At 41.7% G+C, this 19,126-nt stretch overlaps 2 protein-coding genes across 2 annotated transcripts in view; both read right to left on the bottom strand.

Annotated features, from left to right (window-relative positions):
• The window catches only part of IPO11 (importin 11), a 153,777-nt gene that overhangs the window by 16,965 nt on the left and 117,686 nt on the right, over positions 1-19,126 (bottom strand). The window contains exons 26-28 of the mRNA XM_053300790.1: positions 15,258-15,371; positions 13,436-13,557; positions 2,131-2,226 (exon numbers count right to left, since the gene is read on the bottom strand). Coding sequence (XP_053156765.1) covers positions 2,131-2,226; positions 13,436-13,557; positions 15,258-15,371 — 332 coding nt within the window. The remainder of the gene's footprint in view (positions 1-2,130; positions 2,227-13,435; positions 13,558-15,257; positions 15,372-19,126) is intronic.
• Positions 7,318-10,398, bottom strand: LRRC70 (leucine rich repeat containing 70). The gene is made up of 2 exons (XM_053300787.1): positions 10,076-10,398; positions 7,318-9,638 (listed from the first exon to the last, which is right to left on the bottom strand). The coding sequence occupies exon 2, from the start codon at positions 9,620-9,622 to the stop codon at positions 7,709-7,711; it is 1,914 nt and encodes a 637-aa protein (XP_053156762.1). The 5' UTR covers positions 9,623-9,638; positions 10,076-10,398; the 3' UTR covers positions 7,318-7,708.

Genomic DNA, 19,126 nt, shown 5'->3' with positions numbered 1-19,126 from the left:
TCATTAAGAACATCAGGAGGGGTCCATCTGGGTGTCACCAGTTCATCTGGATTAGGCCCTCTCATTTGTTGCCCCTGGGTTGTGGAACCACTGTGGATATAAGAGGATTATCTTCCTTGGAGGCCTTTAGGAGAGCCTTAAAGACCCATCTTTTTAGCCTGGCTTTTAATGATGTCTAGTTTTAATTTTAATCTGGTTTGATTTTTTTAAAAAATTTAATTGTGTTATTATGTGTTTTTGACTTTAATGTAAACTGCCCTGAGCCACTTTAGGAAGGGTGATATATAAACTGAATGAATGAATGAATGAATGATAAACAGTAGTTCAAAATCAGGAGCAACACTGGCATGAAGAAATATAAAAAGGGACCTACAAGAATGGGAGGCAGGGGAGGCAAAGGAGCAGAAGAATCCTTTGCTGCTGCTTCATCTCTTCTTGTCTTTCCACTCATTCCTTGCCACTGCATCTTGCCCTCTTGTTCTTACTAATTATAACCTTACCTCAAACTCTTTTCCACGCATGCAACACAATTGTCACCTCAGACACCAAGATAATAATTTCAGGATATTAGAGTAGAAGGTGATGACTTCACTACTAGAGCTTCACTGACCATTGCTCTGGTTCCCTCTCTCTCTCTGGGGTTGTAATCTCATGATAAAGTTACCAGACCCAACAGTGAACCATTAGTACTACAAGAAGGTGCTGTGGTGAGCCTTGCTCATGCTTTATCCTCCCTTCCCTTCTCCATTCACAGTTTATAGTAAACCAGAGTTTCCCCTCATTCATCTGAATACCGATTTGATATCCTGATTGGTTTGTGCAGGCCACAGTTAATCACAGCTTCCCATATTCAGACGAAACGGGAAATGGCAGTATGCTACAAACCACAAATGGAAGCTTTTACTTGACTACAGAGGGTGGAGTGCAAGAGACCAGGGATCAGAGCACTTACATCTGAATTGGAGTACTGAGTAAACACAGTGTTAATGAATCAGACTCACATGACAATAATCATGGATTGCTTCTCTAATAATGTTTTTTTAAAGCTTTCAGTTAAAGGCTACTTAAAAGACACCAGAAGCAACAAAGCAGAATGCTCACTGAATATCAGCACAATGAAATGCAGGCAGTTGAGCACTGTTGGGGCTGTTGCCAAATAGCTTGTTCCATTGATTTTAAATTGCAGAAATTGCTTCCATTGCGCAATACTATCCGTATGCTAAATTATGTGATGCTCCATGTAAGATGCACAATGCTCCCTCCATTATTTCCAGTGGAAGTAACACTGCGCAATTGAGCTTGTGCAATTTAAAGGACAGCGGAACAGGGCTCTTCCGTAACTGCACCAGCAGTGCTGTAGGCACTTGCAGCAGAGTGGGTGGTGCTCAACCACCTTTGTTTTGCTGCATGGAATGAGGGACAATGCTTTTAAGTGGAAGTGATGAGTAGATTCACATGTGCTTGTAATGCGCTGAAATCTGCTATATTTACATTTCCCCCCAGGTTATATTATGTTTCACACATGAGAAAAGGACATTTGTCATTTCTGAGGTCAAGACATAGAGGTTTCGTGGTTACCTTTTGGTGGCATGACATATGTGTGTGTAGGAAGAGGAGACATAATTCATCAAGGCAAAATGTATGCTTTGGAAGGTATTTGGTTCCTGCACATCTGCACAGGGCTTATGTTTTGTATAAAAGCAGGAAGTGTTGCTCAGTGGGCTTCCTTATCACCCTTAAAAAGATTACCAGCACAACAGCTTGGATAATATGATTCAGATGAGACAATCATTTTAAGCAGGATTTACAAACAACAAATCTAATGTGTGTTGATCAAAACTAAATGGTCTTGCTTGTGTACATAAAAGTATGCATTTGAAAACAAGGCTGTTGGTTGGGAGAGAGGACTGTACACACCTTGTAATACTGGGGTGTAAAATACCCTTTATGAGCCAACGTGTACTGAGACTTTATCCATTTAAAGTTGCCACACTTGCTCCTCCTTTAGTACATTTTTAAGAGAAGCAAAACATAATTTTTTTCTACTACCAAATTTGGGTGGCACCAAGACAATTGCTTTAGCAGCTTAACAAATGTAGTAAGCACACAGAAATTAGGCCTTCCACTTACTCCTTGAATGTTCTTGTTTCAGGATCTTCAGTCATGACGTCATGCAGCCCTTCCACTGATATGTTTATGATGCCGCAAAATTTATCTTGGATAACACTGGAAAAGGGATTTAGACAAACTCAGTGAACATTACTTTGCTTAGCACTTGGCAAAGACACCTTTAGAGCTTGCTTTACATTATTTAGCATATAGCTGAGCACACTGACAAGAGTAGCTTAGCCAAAAGCTGAAAATGACCTAGACTACTAAAACCTGAAAATTGAAAATCAGCCCACTTTTATAGTTTTGATGCTAAAGTGAACTGCGAAACTGGCAGAAGAGCAAAATTAGAGCACACATGATCAGCACTGGCATGGGCTGGGTTCAGACATGCAAGATAATGCTGCAATAAAATGGAGTACTAGAATGCAGGTGGGGAGTGCTACTTTGAATGCTTTCCTTTATTAAAAATTCCCTGCCAAAAATTAGGTATGATGTTTTTAGCCTAGTACCTTGCCTGCTGTTCTGGTTTTCTTTTTCTAGGACTTTTTAAATGCAGTAGAGCAGTCAAAATGTGATCCCCCCCCCACAGTCTGAAGTGGTTTATTCTGTTCTACCACCTCACTCTGCTACATGTATAGACTATGCTGCAGCAATGAACTGTTAGCACTTACATCTTTAGCAGTCAGCTTGACAGTACCCATCCCATACTGGAAGGAGTTAAACCTTTCCTTCCAAAGACAAGATTTGAATAAAACTGACGACACTGACCATTCTTCGTATGTGATCTCAATTTCCCCCCTCCCTCAATAAAGAGATTCACACAGAGTCCAGATACTAGATATGGGGATCCATCTATGGGAATCATAGGATAGGAGAGCTGGTCTTGTGGTAGCAAGCATGACTCATTCCCTTAGCTAAGCAGGGTCTACCCTGGTTGCATACCAATGGGAGACTTTATGTGCGAGGGGGATGGAGCCACTCTGGGAAGAGCAGAAGGTTCCAAGTTCCCTCCCTGGCATCTCCAAGATAGGGCTGAGAGAGATTCCTGCCTGCAACCTTGGAGAAGCCACTGCCAGTCTGTGTAGACAATACTGAGCTAGATGGACCAATGGTCAAGACTCAGAATAGGGCAGCTTCCTATCATGTACCTGGAATCTGACCTAGAAGACAGTCTGAGGAAAATCTGCTTTCACATGACTTCCCCTTGCTAGATTAGGAGCATATAGTTGACTCTGCAGGAACTTTAGTTAGTAATAGTGCTGATATTAATCTCTTTTGTGGAGATCTGGTAGATGGATTTTATTCATGTTCAAATTCTGGCTAATTAGCTACCATATCAATGGTCCTAAGGACCGTTACCTCCCCACTGCCCTTTTCCTTTGAAGGCTCCTTGATCATGACACACTATAGGATTAGATAGTCCTATAGGATTAGACCCTGCTAACTGAGTAAAGAGATACCTGTTAAAGTAGTGATTCTCTTATATTTAGCAGGGGGAGAGCAACTGGCCCTATCCAACCCCAGCACAGCATCCCTCCAGTGGATGTCACTGGAGTTTACCTTGAGGCGCTTCACACATGTGTGAAGTGACTGAGGGGGTTCTGTGGGGAGAGTTGGCTTAGCCCACTATCCCTGCAGACGAGCAGCCACTTCTAGCTGGGCGGCTGGATCGGCTGCCCACATGAATGCCGGCTCCGGGGATCAGAAGCTGCGCGGTGCCCAGAAGTTCCAGGATTATTATTATTATTATTACATTTATATCCCGCTCTTCCTTCAAAGATCCCAGAGCGGTGTACTACATACTTGAGTTTCTCTTTCGCAACAACCCTGTGACGTAGGTTAGGCTGAGAGAGAAGTGACTGGCCCAGAGTCACCCAGCTAGTTTCATGGCTGACTTGCAAGTTTTATGGCTCACTTGCAAGTCCGGTGCTCCCAAGTTGGCTAGCCCGCCTAATTCCCCCTCCCCTTAAATGAGGTTAATGGAGCAAGCACTCCATTAACTTTTTTTTGTTGCTAGTGTGTTGCTGCGGTGCACGGCGACACACGAGTAGACCACCGGCCAGGAGGCTGCGAGCCCGGTGGTTCCCATATCCACTGGAAAGCGGGCTAAGCTCCCTCAGCCTGATTTCCAGTGATCGTGGGAATAGCTTTCTTATGTTCCTTTTTAGACTGTGAGCCTTTTGGGGGCAGGGAACCATCTTATTAATGTGGTGTTTGTTTTTCTATGTAAACCGCTTGGAGAACTTTGGTTGAAGAGTGGTATATAAATATCCATAGCAGTAGTAGTCCGTCCAAGTGGGAGAAGTGAATTCTGTCCTCCAGTGGAGGGTGAGTGTGGGTAGACGATTCTCATCCCCTATCTAACTGCATAATTTATATGATACCTTTTATTCAGACAACCATAGATTCAAAAGATGACACATTTTGTGAAGAGCATGTCACCTCAATTTGATATTTTGTCTGCTCCCATCTGATATCCTAAGGATGAACAGGCCCCATCATTTGCTAGAATCATTACTAATGAAATATTTACTCACACTAGAATGCAGTAAGTGAGTGATGGATGCTCAGATAAAGCATGAAAGGCTCTGAAACAGCAGAGCTATCATTATATAGAGATTTTTTTGAAAACTCTTTCTCTGATCTTTGAATTCCTGTTTACATTACTGAGGCAATGCTGGAAAACATTACGATTTATTTACCTTTGAAATATTCTAAGACAACTTCCTGGTTGTGTGTTATTTGCTTGTAGACCCAAGCATGATTGAGAAAGTATAGGTACAACCTAGGTGACCAACAGTACAGTTATGTTTCTTCTGTTGTCAGATCTGAACCCACAAACCTGCTTGAAGATAAGAGTGGTTCATATTGAGAGCCAGCGTGGTGTAGTGGTTAGAGTGCTGGACTAGGACCGGGGAGATCTGAGTTCAAATCCCCATTCAGCCATGAGACTTGCTGGGTGACTCTGGGCCTGTCACTTCTCTCTCAGCCTAACCTACTTCACAGGGTTGTTGTGAAAGAGAAACCTAAGTATGTTGTACACCGCTCTGGGCTCCTTGGAGGAAGAGCGGGACATAAATGTAATAAATAATAATAATAATAATAATATAGTCTTCGATTGTAGCAATGCCTCACATGTGATGAACGCAGACCCACTACCATGCAAATGGTGTCATGAGTGCACTAAACTCTACTTATTTGTTTGATTTCTATACTGCCCTTCCAAAAAAATGGCTCAGGGTGGGGTTGATTGTGCTTCATTGCTACACCACCTCAAAATAGGTAGCAGAAAGATCAAGGGAATCAGACATGCACTCATTTACTAACATGCACATATCTGTCATATGGTGCTAGGCATATGCATGGGTCTATATCCCATTGTCTATTATATTAATTCTCCTGGGTGTGCCTTGGAATGTGCGTCCCAGTGCCCAGCTGATTGGCTGGGTGGCGGACGCAGCTGATTGGCTGAGGCGCACCCAGGACGATTGGTCGCCGCGGCAGTGGCAGGCCTGGTCGCAGAGGCCAGAGGCAGTGGCGGGCCCAGCCCAGCTGCAGAGGCAAGACCCAAGAGCTGGGAGAGAAAGTGTGGGGGGGGGGGGGCAGAAGTGGCGGTGGGGAGAAGAGGCGGCTGGGCCTGGAAGTGGAGACTTGGGAAGGTGGCGGGGGGGAGAGGTAACCGCTGGCCCCAAAGAGCGCACAGATGCTCTGTGCGGGGTCGGCTAGTAGAGTATTATTACATTACCCAGGACCACAATCTAAAATCTTTGGTAATCACATTGTCATTATTTTTTGCATCCACAAGAGGATGTGAAGCTAATAATAGGTACATAGGAACATAGGAAGCTACTATATACTTAGTCAGACCATTGGTCTATCTAGCTCGGTATTGTCTTCACAGACTGGCAGCGGCTTCTCCAAGGTTGCAGGCAGGAATCTCTCTCAGCCCAATCTTGAAGAAGCCAGAGAGGGATCTTGAAACCTTCTGCTCTTCCCAGAGTGTCTCCACCCCCTGAGGGGAATATCTTGCAGTTCTCACACTTCTAGTTTCCCATTCAAATGCAACCAGGGCAGACCCTGCTTAGCTAAGGGGACAAGTCATGCTTCCTACCACAATACCAGCTCTCCTCCAGGTAGATTATTGCAATTTCTTAATTTCATTCACCCAGTTGGTTAACTAAAATAGCAAGTATAAAAGTAGTTCCTTAATGTTTCTTAAACATTTCCTTCTCTTTCTCGCCCACCGCCACATCCCCCCCGCCACCTTTGCTAAGCTCATTTCAAAGGTTCATGCCACTGTTGTTTCAGAATGATGGAATCCAATCATTCAACACTGTCATGCAACCCAGGCCCCAATCTGACCTGTTCGTTTCTAGCTTGTCACTAACTCTATTAACAAGCTTTGTTCAGCACTTGTACAATGGGTGTATGGTGCACACAGATACAGGTCTGTAGACAGATACAGTTATTCACACATTATGTTGAACATAGGTCCAACAGTACAATTCATGTCTGTACCATGCATCTGAGGTGCCTGTACCCAAGTTCACTTTTTAAATGAATGCAAGTACAGTCATCCACACAAAAACATGTACCTGTGTACACACATTTGTACAACATAATGTCTGAACAGGTCTACAGTCTCTCTCTACACAGACATTACTAAGCAGTTGCCATCCATGCCACTAGTTCAGCTAGACATCTCCCTTCAGGTTGTGAAATATACCCCTTTGAGAAAAGCTACAATATGAAGAAAGAAGTACAAGTGACAACTGCAGTTTAGCCTTAAGGAGGTAGTGGCGTTCTAAAGGTGCCTTTTAAAACAGGTTCAAGTTTGTGATATAAGACATTATAAAAAGGTAGCAATTCTTACAGGAGAAGGTAAACAAGTATCCTTATAAAATTCTAACTTCAATTGTCATATATGAGGAAAAATATGCAATACAGAATTTGCAGACAGTACACCAGCAACATAGACTTTAAATATACATAATACATCCCCCCCCCACCCCGGAAGACTGAGCTAATACAGTTAATTAGAAGTATTAAAATCCCCTTCGGAGCAGAGAGTCTTATGCTGTTGAGAAGTCCTGATGCATGATAATGCTGATATTACCCCCATGATCTCTCCCTAAGAAAAAACTAAGTTTGTCAACAAGTAATTACGCTTTATGATGCTGCCAATAACAGTCAGTTTTACTTACACAATTGAAAGTTATCTTTTATTGTTTCTATGAATTATTTAATATTAATGAATACTTTAAAAGACTATGATCTTTTAAGGCAAGGATTTAATATCTGATATAGGTGGAACACAGAACACATACGGCTGTAATGCAAGAGTTATGAATGAAGAGTTTTGCATAGGCAGGTGGGACAAAATAGAATAATACATAACAAAAGCTTAAGAGTCATACAAAATGCAGCTATTAAAACAGCAAATGATGACAATATTTCAAGGGGAAATATCGATACCAGTCTAGATTCTCCTCTGCCCCAAATGGTGAGCAGCTAAACTTTTATTTACTAAAACTCTTATTTACAAAAGGTCACATGCAGTTGCTGTCTTGGCCTTTATACATGCAGCCACAGCACATTACAATGCTGAATGTTCAAATAAGATGACCTGAGCTTCACTTTGAAGTGCTGTTGGTTTAGAAAGCTGATCGTGGTCCAGTTCTGAACTTCCTAGTGGGTTCTGTGGAACAGATTGCATTGGATCCGTTACATTGTATCCAGCAGCCTGATAAAAACTATAGTATTCTATTCCATTGTCAGAATTCATTTGTACTCTGAGTTTCTGCCTAAACTGAATGATTTTGTAAATTAGAAAGAAGATCACAGCACAGGCCAAAATAAAAAATGTTAATAAAATCTCAAAAGCCTGATTTAGTTTCTCTAGTGGCTGTGTACAGATTAGAGATGTTTTAAATGATACAGAATCAGCTTCTGGAGGAGATGCTCTATTTTCTTGAATGGTCAAATTAACAGGTATCATCTGTACTGTTAACACTGAAAACTCTGTAGTTGTCTGTCTCAGTTTTCCACTGGAATACTCTTCATAATGATGTTGACTGGCAGATGTGGTAGGCCTTTTTATCCACGAAGTCACTGCATTTGTAGCCATATTCCTTTGATGTTCATAAACTGCATTGCTTGTGTGGGTTTTATTCCATGTCATCAACAGAGTGGTGGTGCTAGGATGCATACCTGCTGGTTTTATATTCCCAAGTATTTTCGGTCTTATGGTAGAGTTGAAACAGTTTGGAAGAGAACCCAATTTAGCATAATTTAGCATAATTCCAGGCTGCCTTCCATGCAGCCTGGAAGGATTTTGACAATTAATTTTTACAGAGATGGAGGAAGATGCTAGCCAATTAATTAGCCCATACAATCTGCAACTACAATTCCAAGGATTGTGACTAGCCTGTAAGATAGTTAAGGAAACCAAAGGCTTAAGCACTTCAGGCTGCAAATCTGTAAGATTATTAAAGGCTAGATTCAGTATCTTCAAAGAGGACCCAATTTTTTCAAATGTATTATCTGCAATATTGATTATTCTGTTTCTGTCAAGTTGCAGAAATATTAAATTATCCAACAATGCAAGAGTATTCGAATTGATGTTTTCTAAATTATTATTGCTCAAAACTAATTTTTTAAGCCTATTTAGCCCTGAAAAACCATTCACATTGATAGCTTTTATGTTTGCACTTTTTAAAGACAGATATTCAAGATTGACAAGTCCTTTAAATGCAAAGGGAGATATTGATCCAATAGGGTTCTGTGACAATGAAAGTCTTTCAAGATTGTTCAACACTAGAAAAGCATTGGATGGCACATGTGTTAAATTGTTGCCTTCAAGGTACAAACATGTAAGGTTGTCAAGGTGATGAAATGCTGCATTTGATATCCTTGAAATCTTATTGTTGGCTAGGTTGAGAATCCGAAGACTAATCATTCCAAAGAAAGTGCCACCACCAAGGATGCTAAGGCGATTGCTTTGAAGCATTAGGTATTGGACTGAAGTAAGACCACTAAATAATCCTCTAGGAACAAAAGCAATTTCATTATTTTGCAGGCACAAAGAGTGAAGATTTGGAAGTCCTTCAAACGTTCCAGGATCCAGGCGTTTTATTTGATTATTGTTCAGACGTAGGTACCACAGCTTCTTAAATTCAGCAAATGCCTTTGGGTATATACATGAAATGCTAGAATTATCCAAGTGGAGCACAGCAAGATGCTGAAGGCCTACCAATTCATTTGAATTTACATGTGATATTTTATTCCCACTTAAATATACAAATATGGTACTTCGAGGAAAATTCTTTGGAATGGATGAAAGGCCTGAATTACGGCAGTCAGCTTGTTTGCCTGTACAGTGGTGGCAAAGAGATGGACAGCAAAGTATTTCCTTCTGGATCAGCAACAAAAGAAGACAATTAAGAATGTGCCGAAACGACCCGAGGTGGAGAAACTGACACATATCCCAGGCTTGGACTCTCCCACTCATCTCATCACTGATTGTGCTATCAGAAAAAAGTTAAAAATTGTTTATTCAAAACAATTAGATTTTATTTTAAAAGTATGCAAGACTTTAAAGTTATTTCTAGTATTTATGGACTATAATTTGTCCTATACACTATTGTTCCATGATTTTACAAAGGTCCCTTTATATCCAGTGTCTAAAATCTATTAATCTATACAATAATTAAAGAAAGATTAAAGTGTTTTCCAATGTAGCTCAGATTTATTTCAGCACTTAAAATTTAAAAGTAATATCAAAATAGCAGCATTCAGGAGATAAGCTATTTAAGCACTTTTAAAATGGTTCATACTACTTCAAATCAAAAGGAAATCCTGTTGTTTATATATAGAACCCTCCATTTCCTCCTTTTAGTAGCATCTTAAACTTTTAATGTCACTTACTATTCCAACTTTAAAATATATTAAAAATTGCTCTCACCCAGAATGTGATGTTCATTTTGTCAGTTAAAAAGAGTTCTTCTGTAGCTCCCTGGAACTGCTATTACATTCATATATCAGAGTTTATGTTACGAACTTTCTAGACAATATCCTAGTTTCTCACATTTTGTCGCAGGTTCTGCAACTGTTCCTACAGGAAACACTACTCTTCCCATTGGCTCCTCCACAATGACTGGTTAAAACAGAGTTACCATGGATACAGGAAATTGAGAGACAGGAAGTCATTTTATCTGAAGCTCTGAAGTACGGTTAGAAAGTAAATATCTGCAATTTATTCCTCCAAAATTCAGTTAGATTAATATGTCTTCACATGTTGCTGATGCAATCCATACATTGTTTGCTTTAAGTGATTGTGCATAATAAAGAATGTACAGCGTTGGCAAATTTCAACATGATAGCAATGAAAAAAGTAATGTGTATACAATGGGCAAAAGCAATTGTTCACAGGAAGGAAAAGGGGTATTTAAGTTAGTTGTCTTCAGCTTTTAGAAAGTATTGTGCTCACAAATCAAAACTGTTGCTAAAGCAGATACCATCATTTATATAGATTGTATATGGATGAAAAGAAATTACTGTTTCAACCTTAGTAAAACATCTTTCTTAAGAACCCTGTATTTGTTTGAAGCATAAATGTTTTATTAGAGGGAAGAAACTGAAGTGACAATAATGGAAATATGCAGGAGGGGTTTGACACATTACTATAAATAAAAAAGTAGAACAAATGTAGACTACTTCCTGCTTCTTTCAAAACTGATGTCACATTAAGGGACATCAGAACCCACATTAAGGGACATTAGAATCCATTCAATAGTATTTGATTACCATTCTTGGAAAATGAGTGTGTCTCCCCACTGTTTCTCCCCCCCAACACAATTTGAAAGGGGAGGTGCTTATAATGTGCAAGATCACCATCTGTTTTTAAGATGGTGGATTGTAATGAAAAGACCCCTGTAAGGGTACCTAGGGTCACCTCTCATGTGCTTTGAACTTGGTTTATATCAGACTGTAATAAAACACATGAGTTCTAAAGCAGTGATGTTTTTGTGAGTGGCTGTCATCCTGAAAAGATGGTCAAGGGGAACCCCATCAGAATACACCAGGACCCCCTTTCACGTGCTGTAATTTGGTTTGCAACTGTCAACATGCACGTTTTAGAGGGGTGGCTGAGTGGTCGCCATCTTGAATCAAGATGAATGGGAAAGAATCCCATCAGGGTTCCCTAGGACTGACTCTTATTTGGTTTGTATTGGTCATAAACACAAAAGTTATTAGACAGACAGACACACACAATCTCATAAGCCCTCTTCCCTTCAGAACGTAGGCTAAAAATAGTAGCACACAGTTATAAAAGAAATACTTTCTATTTTAATACACTGTATAAAAGTGATAAAATTCACAGCTATCTCTCAAAGTTACTAGGAAAAAAATACTATAGCACCTTCCTTGGGAAGGAGTGTATGAAGTAGGGCAAGATGCTGCAATGGAGAACAGATCTATCTGTATCTTCCCTTCCAAGGGAAGGGAATTAAGGAATTGGAAAAGAGTCTAGCAAGGGGAGCAAGTTAAATATTAAGATCAAACTGTTATGAGAATTCGACTTAAAGGAACATCCACATGATTTCAGTATCAAAATTGTGTGTCTTTTCAAATGTCAGTTTCTACAGGCCTCTGTAGACCAGGCCTCTGCCCTGGACTTAGCGCATCAGCCTGCCTTGGAGGACTGGTCTACCTCAGTGGACTGGTTGGTAGACCAATCCTTTGAGGCGGGCCGATGTGCTAAGTCAAGTTGACCAGGCCTCCACCCCAGACTCAGCACACTGGCTTGCCTTGGGGGAGGGACTGGTCTATTGACCAGTCTTCCAAGGTAGACCAGTCCTCCAAGGCAGGACAACATGCTAAGTCCAGAGTGGAAGTCTAGTCTCCCCGCAATCGGTAGACCCACTCTCCCCAGAAAAATGGATCCAAATTCTCACTTGAAACACTCAAATCATTTTGGGTTTTGTTTCACTGAAACAGCTGTCTTGGCCGATGTGTCAACAGAATGTTTTGAGCAATTTGAGTTTTGTTTCTAGCTCAAAACGAACCACAAAATCCATTTTGTGCACATCCTTAGTACTAAGCCCATAGGCATATAAAAACCTGTAGCTATGATGTAAAGTTCTGATGGAGGAACAGCATGATCCATTCCCCTCCACCACGCCAGCTGCCTACACTTTGAATGCTCCACAAATGTCCAATCACTTAGATGACCAGTTTGTATGCTTCTTGCCCCACCCTTTTCAAGGGCAAGTAGGACATGAACTTGAGCTGTACATGACTGGGCATTCATGCTAAAGGCTATATGCATGGTGGTGGAGGGGCTTGCACTGTTCCTTCATATTGTATTGCAGAGCTACCCTTGATTAACATGTAAACTGGAGTGAAGCCTAGAATTCAAATCTGCGTACAGAGCTGAATTTTATCAGAAAGGATGGAGATAACTTTCCATACTAATCAACAAGGTTACAACAAGCCATATGTATCTGGAAGTTATTTGTAAATTTTCTTCATATGTCCCTCCTTTATGGTCCCAGGAGAAGGGATAAATTATTTCTGCACTGCCCATAAAAATCTACTTAACATTTATTTCTTATTTAACCTCACTGTAGTGTCAGCCACCAGGATGACATTACAAAAAGATCTGACAATGATGTGAAAGATGTCAGAAGATAAATTAACAAAGGAACAGACATTTAGACTTCTGGTACAACTTGTATAAGTGAACAGGAAAGAAAGAGTTACTCAAGGATGACCTGGGAAACAGAAATATCTGTTCACAGGATTCTATCTACAATTATTTTGAACTGATAACCAAATTAATGACAATTACTGGTGCAATTCAGAGGAAGGCAGTCATTAATAAATCCTACTAAAATAAAATTAATATAAATCAAATAAATAAATAATAAAAATAAATAAAGTAAACAAATTCACTCACATGCAAGCAAGTTTCACTGATTTCAGCAGACTATAGGGGTCCATACTGTTCTCTAGATTGCATCCTATATTTCTGCACTAATTTATTCTTTTAACAGTCTTTTAAATTAGCTTAATTTTTCTCCAGAATATTGCCTAACACATTTATATGTAATGATTTATTTCCACATTAGTTACAAACAGGATCCAGGATCTGAAGAACCACATAATTCGTTTTGCACACCCAAAGCAGCTTTGGACTCATATTTCTGAGATTGCAGCTTCTTCTGCTCTTGAAACTAAGGAAAGTTCCAAAAGGAGTTTGTGGTACAAGATGGAAGATTAGTCTTTGGATCCCCAACAATGGGTTTTAAGTTTTGCTTACCTGTTATCTGATGGCAGAAGGGAAAGTAATGCCAGAGCTGAAAGCTTTCTTCTTTCTGGCTGAGTTATATTATCCAAGCGGTCAACCCACATTTCAATCATGTGACCAAGGAGCTGGTCTGGCTGGAAAAAGATGACAATACTGATCATCACATCCGTAAGAAATGTAGTAATCAAACTAGCTACAAAAAAAGATACGGAAGAAAGAAAGAAAGAAAGAAACTTCTCATATGGTAGTTTTAATTACTACACCAAATTTAGTCATTAATTTGGATTTTAAAAATTTATTCCAGAACATTCTAACTTTATAGTTAAGAATGACACATAATCACATCTATAGATGTATCATGATAAATGATGTATACGTACAGCTGGGATGTATATAATTAAGTGCATGTGTATACATACATATGCACAAGTGCACATTATGGAAATAAAGTTTATGATTATACTAAATTCAAAGCTCTCTCAGGTCAACTCTGCTACAAAAAAGGGATATGCCAATATGGATTTTATGATGCACATGTTTTCAAAAATGTTTATTATTGAAAGTGCTTTGAATATGTATCAACTATGCAGTCACTGAAGAAAAACACTTCAAAATCTAGTATTGTTCTTTGAATATAAAGGAATTGCTAAACAGAAGCAAGCCTTTATCTTTAAGGGCATCCCTTGCTGCATACAGCTGATTTCCCTGGATACAAATTCTGAAAAAAAACTAACAAGCCAGCTATTATTCAGTGACTGAACACCACACAGAAAACAGTTGCTTCAACAACATATTTTTGTTATTTGAATTATTTTAGTCAGCTGGGAAAGAAAAGTACAACAGTTGGAAAGAATTTTGATTATCTTTAAAAAGTAGAGTTTTACTGGATATAGATGTCTGCTTGCTTGCAGTTGAATGCTTATGTGGGGGGAGGATAAACAAAACAAATTATCTTAACTTTGGGAGATTTTTTAAAAAAACTATTGCGTCTGTTGAACAAGTAGTAATTTATACTGAGCTATGGATAGAATTCAAGGCATTACATGTGGTGTTGCCCATGCACACAGGGGTTTCCCACCACCTTCCTTCCTTTGGTGGCCATGCACATCTTTGAAAAACCCTGTGCCCAAAGGCTGGGGGAGGGAATGTTCCTGGAGCAGCACCCCATCAGATACTAAGGACTGCTGCCCCACACACACACACACACACACACACACACACACAACCTCCCACCTTTTGTAGATGAACAGGCCTCGTGTTCCTGGCCCAAGTACACAGCAAACCTGAATAATCAGGAGTGGTGTGATTATTTGCCCCTTAAGCACTAAGATTGTATGCCTAGGTGCTGCTGAGTAGAATAATATGCTGCTTTCTATGGGCTAGACCGGTCCACTTCCAAAGAAGATGGGAAAATGCTCTAAATGTTAAAGCCTTAACCTAGGTCATGTTAAGGCTTTAACATTTAGAACATTTCCCCATCTTTTTTAAACTAGAAGGCACATGAATTTATGATGAGCTAGCACACCCATACTCATAACTATAAAAATTTGCTTCAATTGTTACTTTGGGGCTGCTGGAGGAGAAGAGAATAATTATTAGAGAAAACAGGATGACCTGTACAGAATAGCCCAGCTTTGACTCCCCCAAACAGAAGGTAAACTTTAGCTGTAATATTCACACATCAAGCTTTCCCACTGTGAATAATTTCTAGTGACACCCCCCCCGCCCAAACAGAGTTGATCTCAACAGAGTTGAGATTAGAATCACTAGTATTGGTTACGTTATGTCCTTCATATATACCTTACTAAAAAAATACGCAAATATGAATGCTTACCTCTTGGCTGAACTCACATGCCATCTGGTTCAGAAGCAATGAGAAAAAACTTTTATTTTGCAATAAGACTCTACCAGTGACTCCCAAGTAAGTAGACATTACAACTGGGTACCTCTGAAATGAAAGCAATTCATCTTAGCTTTCCTATCAGGCATAACATAGAAATGTGACAAAAGCATGCTGCAGAATTAACAAGCCTTTGAATAACAGAATGATCCCGTATGTTAGAAATTTAATAGTACTCTGCAAAGCATAGACACTAGTTAAAATCAGATTAATTCCTATTCTAAGCAAATACAGACTTATAACCTACTAGTATTTTTAAGCCCGTTAAAATAACGGGCGCTAGTACCGTTCCCCCCCAGTCCTTCTCCCTCTCTCTCGCCCTCCTTTCCTTCTTTTTCTCTCTCTTTCATTCCTTCCTTTTCTCTCTCTCTCTCCTTTCTTCCCCCTCGTCTCCTTCCCTTTTTTCTTTCTCTTTCCCTCTTTCCTTCCTTTCTTCTCTCTCTCTCTCTCCATTCCTTCCTTCTCTCTCCCTCTCGCCCTCCTTTCCTTCCTTTTTTCTCTCTCTCTCTCTCCCTCTTTCCTCCCTCCCTTCTCTCTCCCTCTCCCTCTCTCTCATTGCATGAGAGCACTGCCAAAAAACCTCTTCATTTCCTCTGCCACAAAGTGTGCTGATTGTTTCCTTTGATAAATTAAAAGCTATAGAAGTCTCTCTAAAGCGTGCAGCTTACAATCATAGTCTGCCCTACTGCTGCATTGAGAGTTGATATAAAACTGTTTATTTTAATGTAGTAAACTTTTTTTTTTTTAGCAAGGATATCCTCTGTGTTAATCAAATACAGTATTTGTTAATTTGGCCTTATACGAAGACAGTCAGTGAATCAAAAAGTTATGACGAACCCTTCTAATCAGGCTGTCAAATGATTTATCGTGTGTAGACTCCCCAACAGGGGCAAACAGCTGTAGGTTGTGGGGGGAGGAGTCTGAATCAGGACCATGGCAAGAGCAAAGAGTAAAGCCCCCTCCTCCATTCTGTGTTCCTGATACAGATTAGGTCTGCAGCTATTATTTAGCAAAAAGCAAAAGAATAAAGGAAAGGAAAAGGAGAAAAGGTTCACATGCCAGGGCCAATTGCATGCTTGATGTAACATCTTATTTGAACCTTGATGTATGCACACATTCCATTCCATTCACACATTGTTGCATTCATTCAAATGGAAGGAGCCAGTCTCTGTGGACCCAAAGAATATACAAACAAATGTGCTCCCCTCATTAAAAGGAATAGGAAAGAGGTTACAGGGTGAGGGTCCATTTCTGCATCAGAGCATTAGCATATGGATTTGAAGTCTGTTGTCTATTTAATGCCTATTTAATTTAATTATTATTTCATTGCTTTAGGTTTATATATGCTCCCTTTTCACCCTACCAAGGGCTCCCAAGACAATTTGCATTACATGAAAAAATGAGTCAAATAAATCCAAAGATCAAGACAATGCAGTTTTTTAAAAAGTGCAGTCAGAAAAAGTGCAGTGCAGTCAAAAAAGTGGGAGAAGGCATACATGTATACAAATATATTCTAATCTGGCAAGCAGCAAATGACTTAAAGCAGTATATTTGGACTTATTACTTTAGCCCCACTGAAGATTCAGGGACTAAACCAAATTAAGCTAACATGGAATATTAAAGCACACCCTACAGTTCAGTGGGACTGAACTGGTTTAAGACCTGGTATGCTTGCCCGTCTGCCTCCGAGGGGGGGAGGGGGAGGGAAGGAGGGGAGTCGCTGGGGCGCCTTTGCGGCTGCTCTCTCGGGCGCCCGTTAAAATAAGGGTCCCCAGGCTGGACCTGTCCTAACCTGAGAGCTCAGCGCAGGGAGACACAACACCTTGCTAGCCATGTGGGGCAGAGACACGGAGCCGGAGCCCACTCGCCTGGCTTCTTGGCAGCAGCACGGGCAAGAACGCGAGGCTGGCGGGCATGGCGAGGCGGCGGGATGTTCCAGGGCCGCTGTTGTTGCTGCTGACGGTGCCGCCGCCGGCTCAGGCTTGGGCCAGAAGCGGCAGCTCTTCTCGGGGCTCAGCGGCGGCGCTGTGAGGGGGTGCAGCGCGGCCGAAGGAGCCACAGCCATCCGGCAGCGCATCCTCCTCCTCTCCCTCTCCTGGCGGTGGGCGAAGAAGGGCAACGGCAACCGCCATGGAGGCGTCGTCGTCCGCAGAGTTCTGTGGCCCACCGTCTGCCTCCGAGGGGGGGGAGGAGGGGAGTCGCTGGGGCGCCTTCGCGGCTGCTCTCATGGGTGCCCATTAAAATGAGGGTTTATTTTATTTAACTCTGCAGCCGCTGCTCATGTTTTAGCTCGCCTGGCTTCCTTCCCCCAGTCCCCGCTTCTTCTTCCCTCCCGCCTCCCAGAGTGCCGCCCAGAGTTTCGTCCCCGCTGGCCAGATTGCCCCCTGCCCGGCCCCGGTGTCCTCTTCCCCCGCCGCCTCTTCCCTCCCGCCGTCTTCGGCGTTGCGGCCAGGCCTCGGCCACGGCTCCGCCTCGGCCGGCTTCCCCCACCTCTTCTACCCGCCCGGCTTCGTGGCTGCCGCTTCTCCTCAGCCGCCGCTTCTTCCCCCGGCCATTATGGCCGCCTGGTCGCCATGGTTGTGTCTCACTCGGCGCGTTCTGGCCCCGCCAGAAGCGGCCGCCCCAAAGAAGCCGGGTAAGCGGCGGCGGCCAAGCCTCTGCCATGGCTCTGCCGCCTCCTCGGCCAGTGTCCCCCGCCGCCGCTTACCCGGCTTCTTCGGGGCGGCCGCTTCTGGCCGCCCAAGATGGCCACCGGGTGCCGGTGGTCGTGTCTCCCTTGCCCTGTTCTGCGCCTGCGCTTCGCGCAGGCGCAGAACAGGGCAGGGAGGCACGGACACACGCTTGGTGTCCGTCCACGGACAGACACCAAGCGTTTTATTAGAGAGGATCAGCTTTTAGCTCCAAAAGTGAAAGCAATAATTTAGAATGCTGTCACTCAAGTCCCAACTATGGCCTGTGAGATCAAACAGCTCCTCACTACTGAGCAGGCCATTGTCATTTCCACTATTACACATGAAAGATCCATTGTCATTTCCACTATCACACATGAAAGATCCATACAATGCTGAAAAAGCAGGGATGGAGGACAGTTTTCCCTGTAATAGGGATTCCCAGATATTGTTGACAACTCCCAACATCTCCAGCTTGACTACAACCCCCAACATCTCCTGCCAATCCCTTTGGCTGGGGATTATGGGAGTTGTAGTCAACATATGAGAATCCCTGTTATAGCAAACACTGGTGAAAGAGACTATATACCACCACCAAAGCACTGTAACAGTGCAGCTGTACAAACAATTGGCCAGAATGGGGGAAATACATGTATATTTAAACTTTGAAAATATTCAAGAATTGTAAGTAGCCACACTGAATTGTTCAGGAAAAATATCCAGAAGTAGGTGTGTATTCGAACTAACTAAAATGTCACAAAGTAGGGAACAAAGCTTCAAATTCTCCAGCCAAACTCAAAAGCCAGAAAAAACTTGAAAGCTTTGTCTCTACTTAGTGACACCAAGAAATGTGATCTTAATCCATTTTTGAAAATTCATTTCAGGAACGGCTGGACATAGTTGTGCACTTACAAGCATAGCTAAAGATTTTACCCATGTGCTGTGCCCTGATCTCTCTCCTCAAATAAATATCTTTGTTTATTAAATTTTGAAAGCTATGAATAGGAAAGATCTCTATTCTCCCTCTCAATTGTTCATTATTGCTATCTATCCGGACACTGAAGCCCACAGATAGCAAAAACTCGGATCTTGGAAACACTTCCTCAAGAGCTAACTCTAAATCAGACCAGAGTT

The sequence above is a fragment of the Hemicordylus capensis genome, chromosome 2 (genome assembly GCF_027244095.1).
Source record: "Hemicordylus capensis ecotype Gifberg chromosome 2, rHemCap1.1.pri, whole genome shotgun sequence".
In the NCBI taxonomy this organism is placed as follows: Eukaryota; Metazoa; Chordata; class Lepidosauria; order Squamata; family Cordylidae; genus Hemicordylus; species Hemicordylus capensis.
The sequence above is the reverse complement of the archived record's forward strand: the minus strand, read 5'-3'. Positions and strand labels throughout refer to the sequence as shown.

Coding starts and splice junctions, on each gene's coding strand:
- LRRC70 (XM_053300787.1), bottom strand. CDS start 9,622: ATGAGTGGGAGAGTCCAAGCCTGGGATATGTGTCAGTTTCTCCACCTC.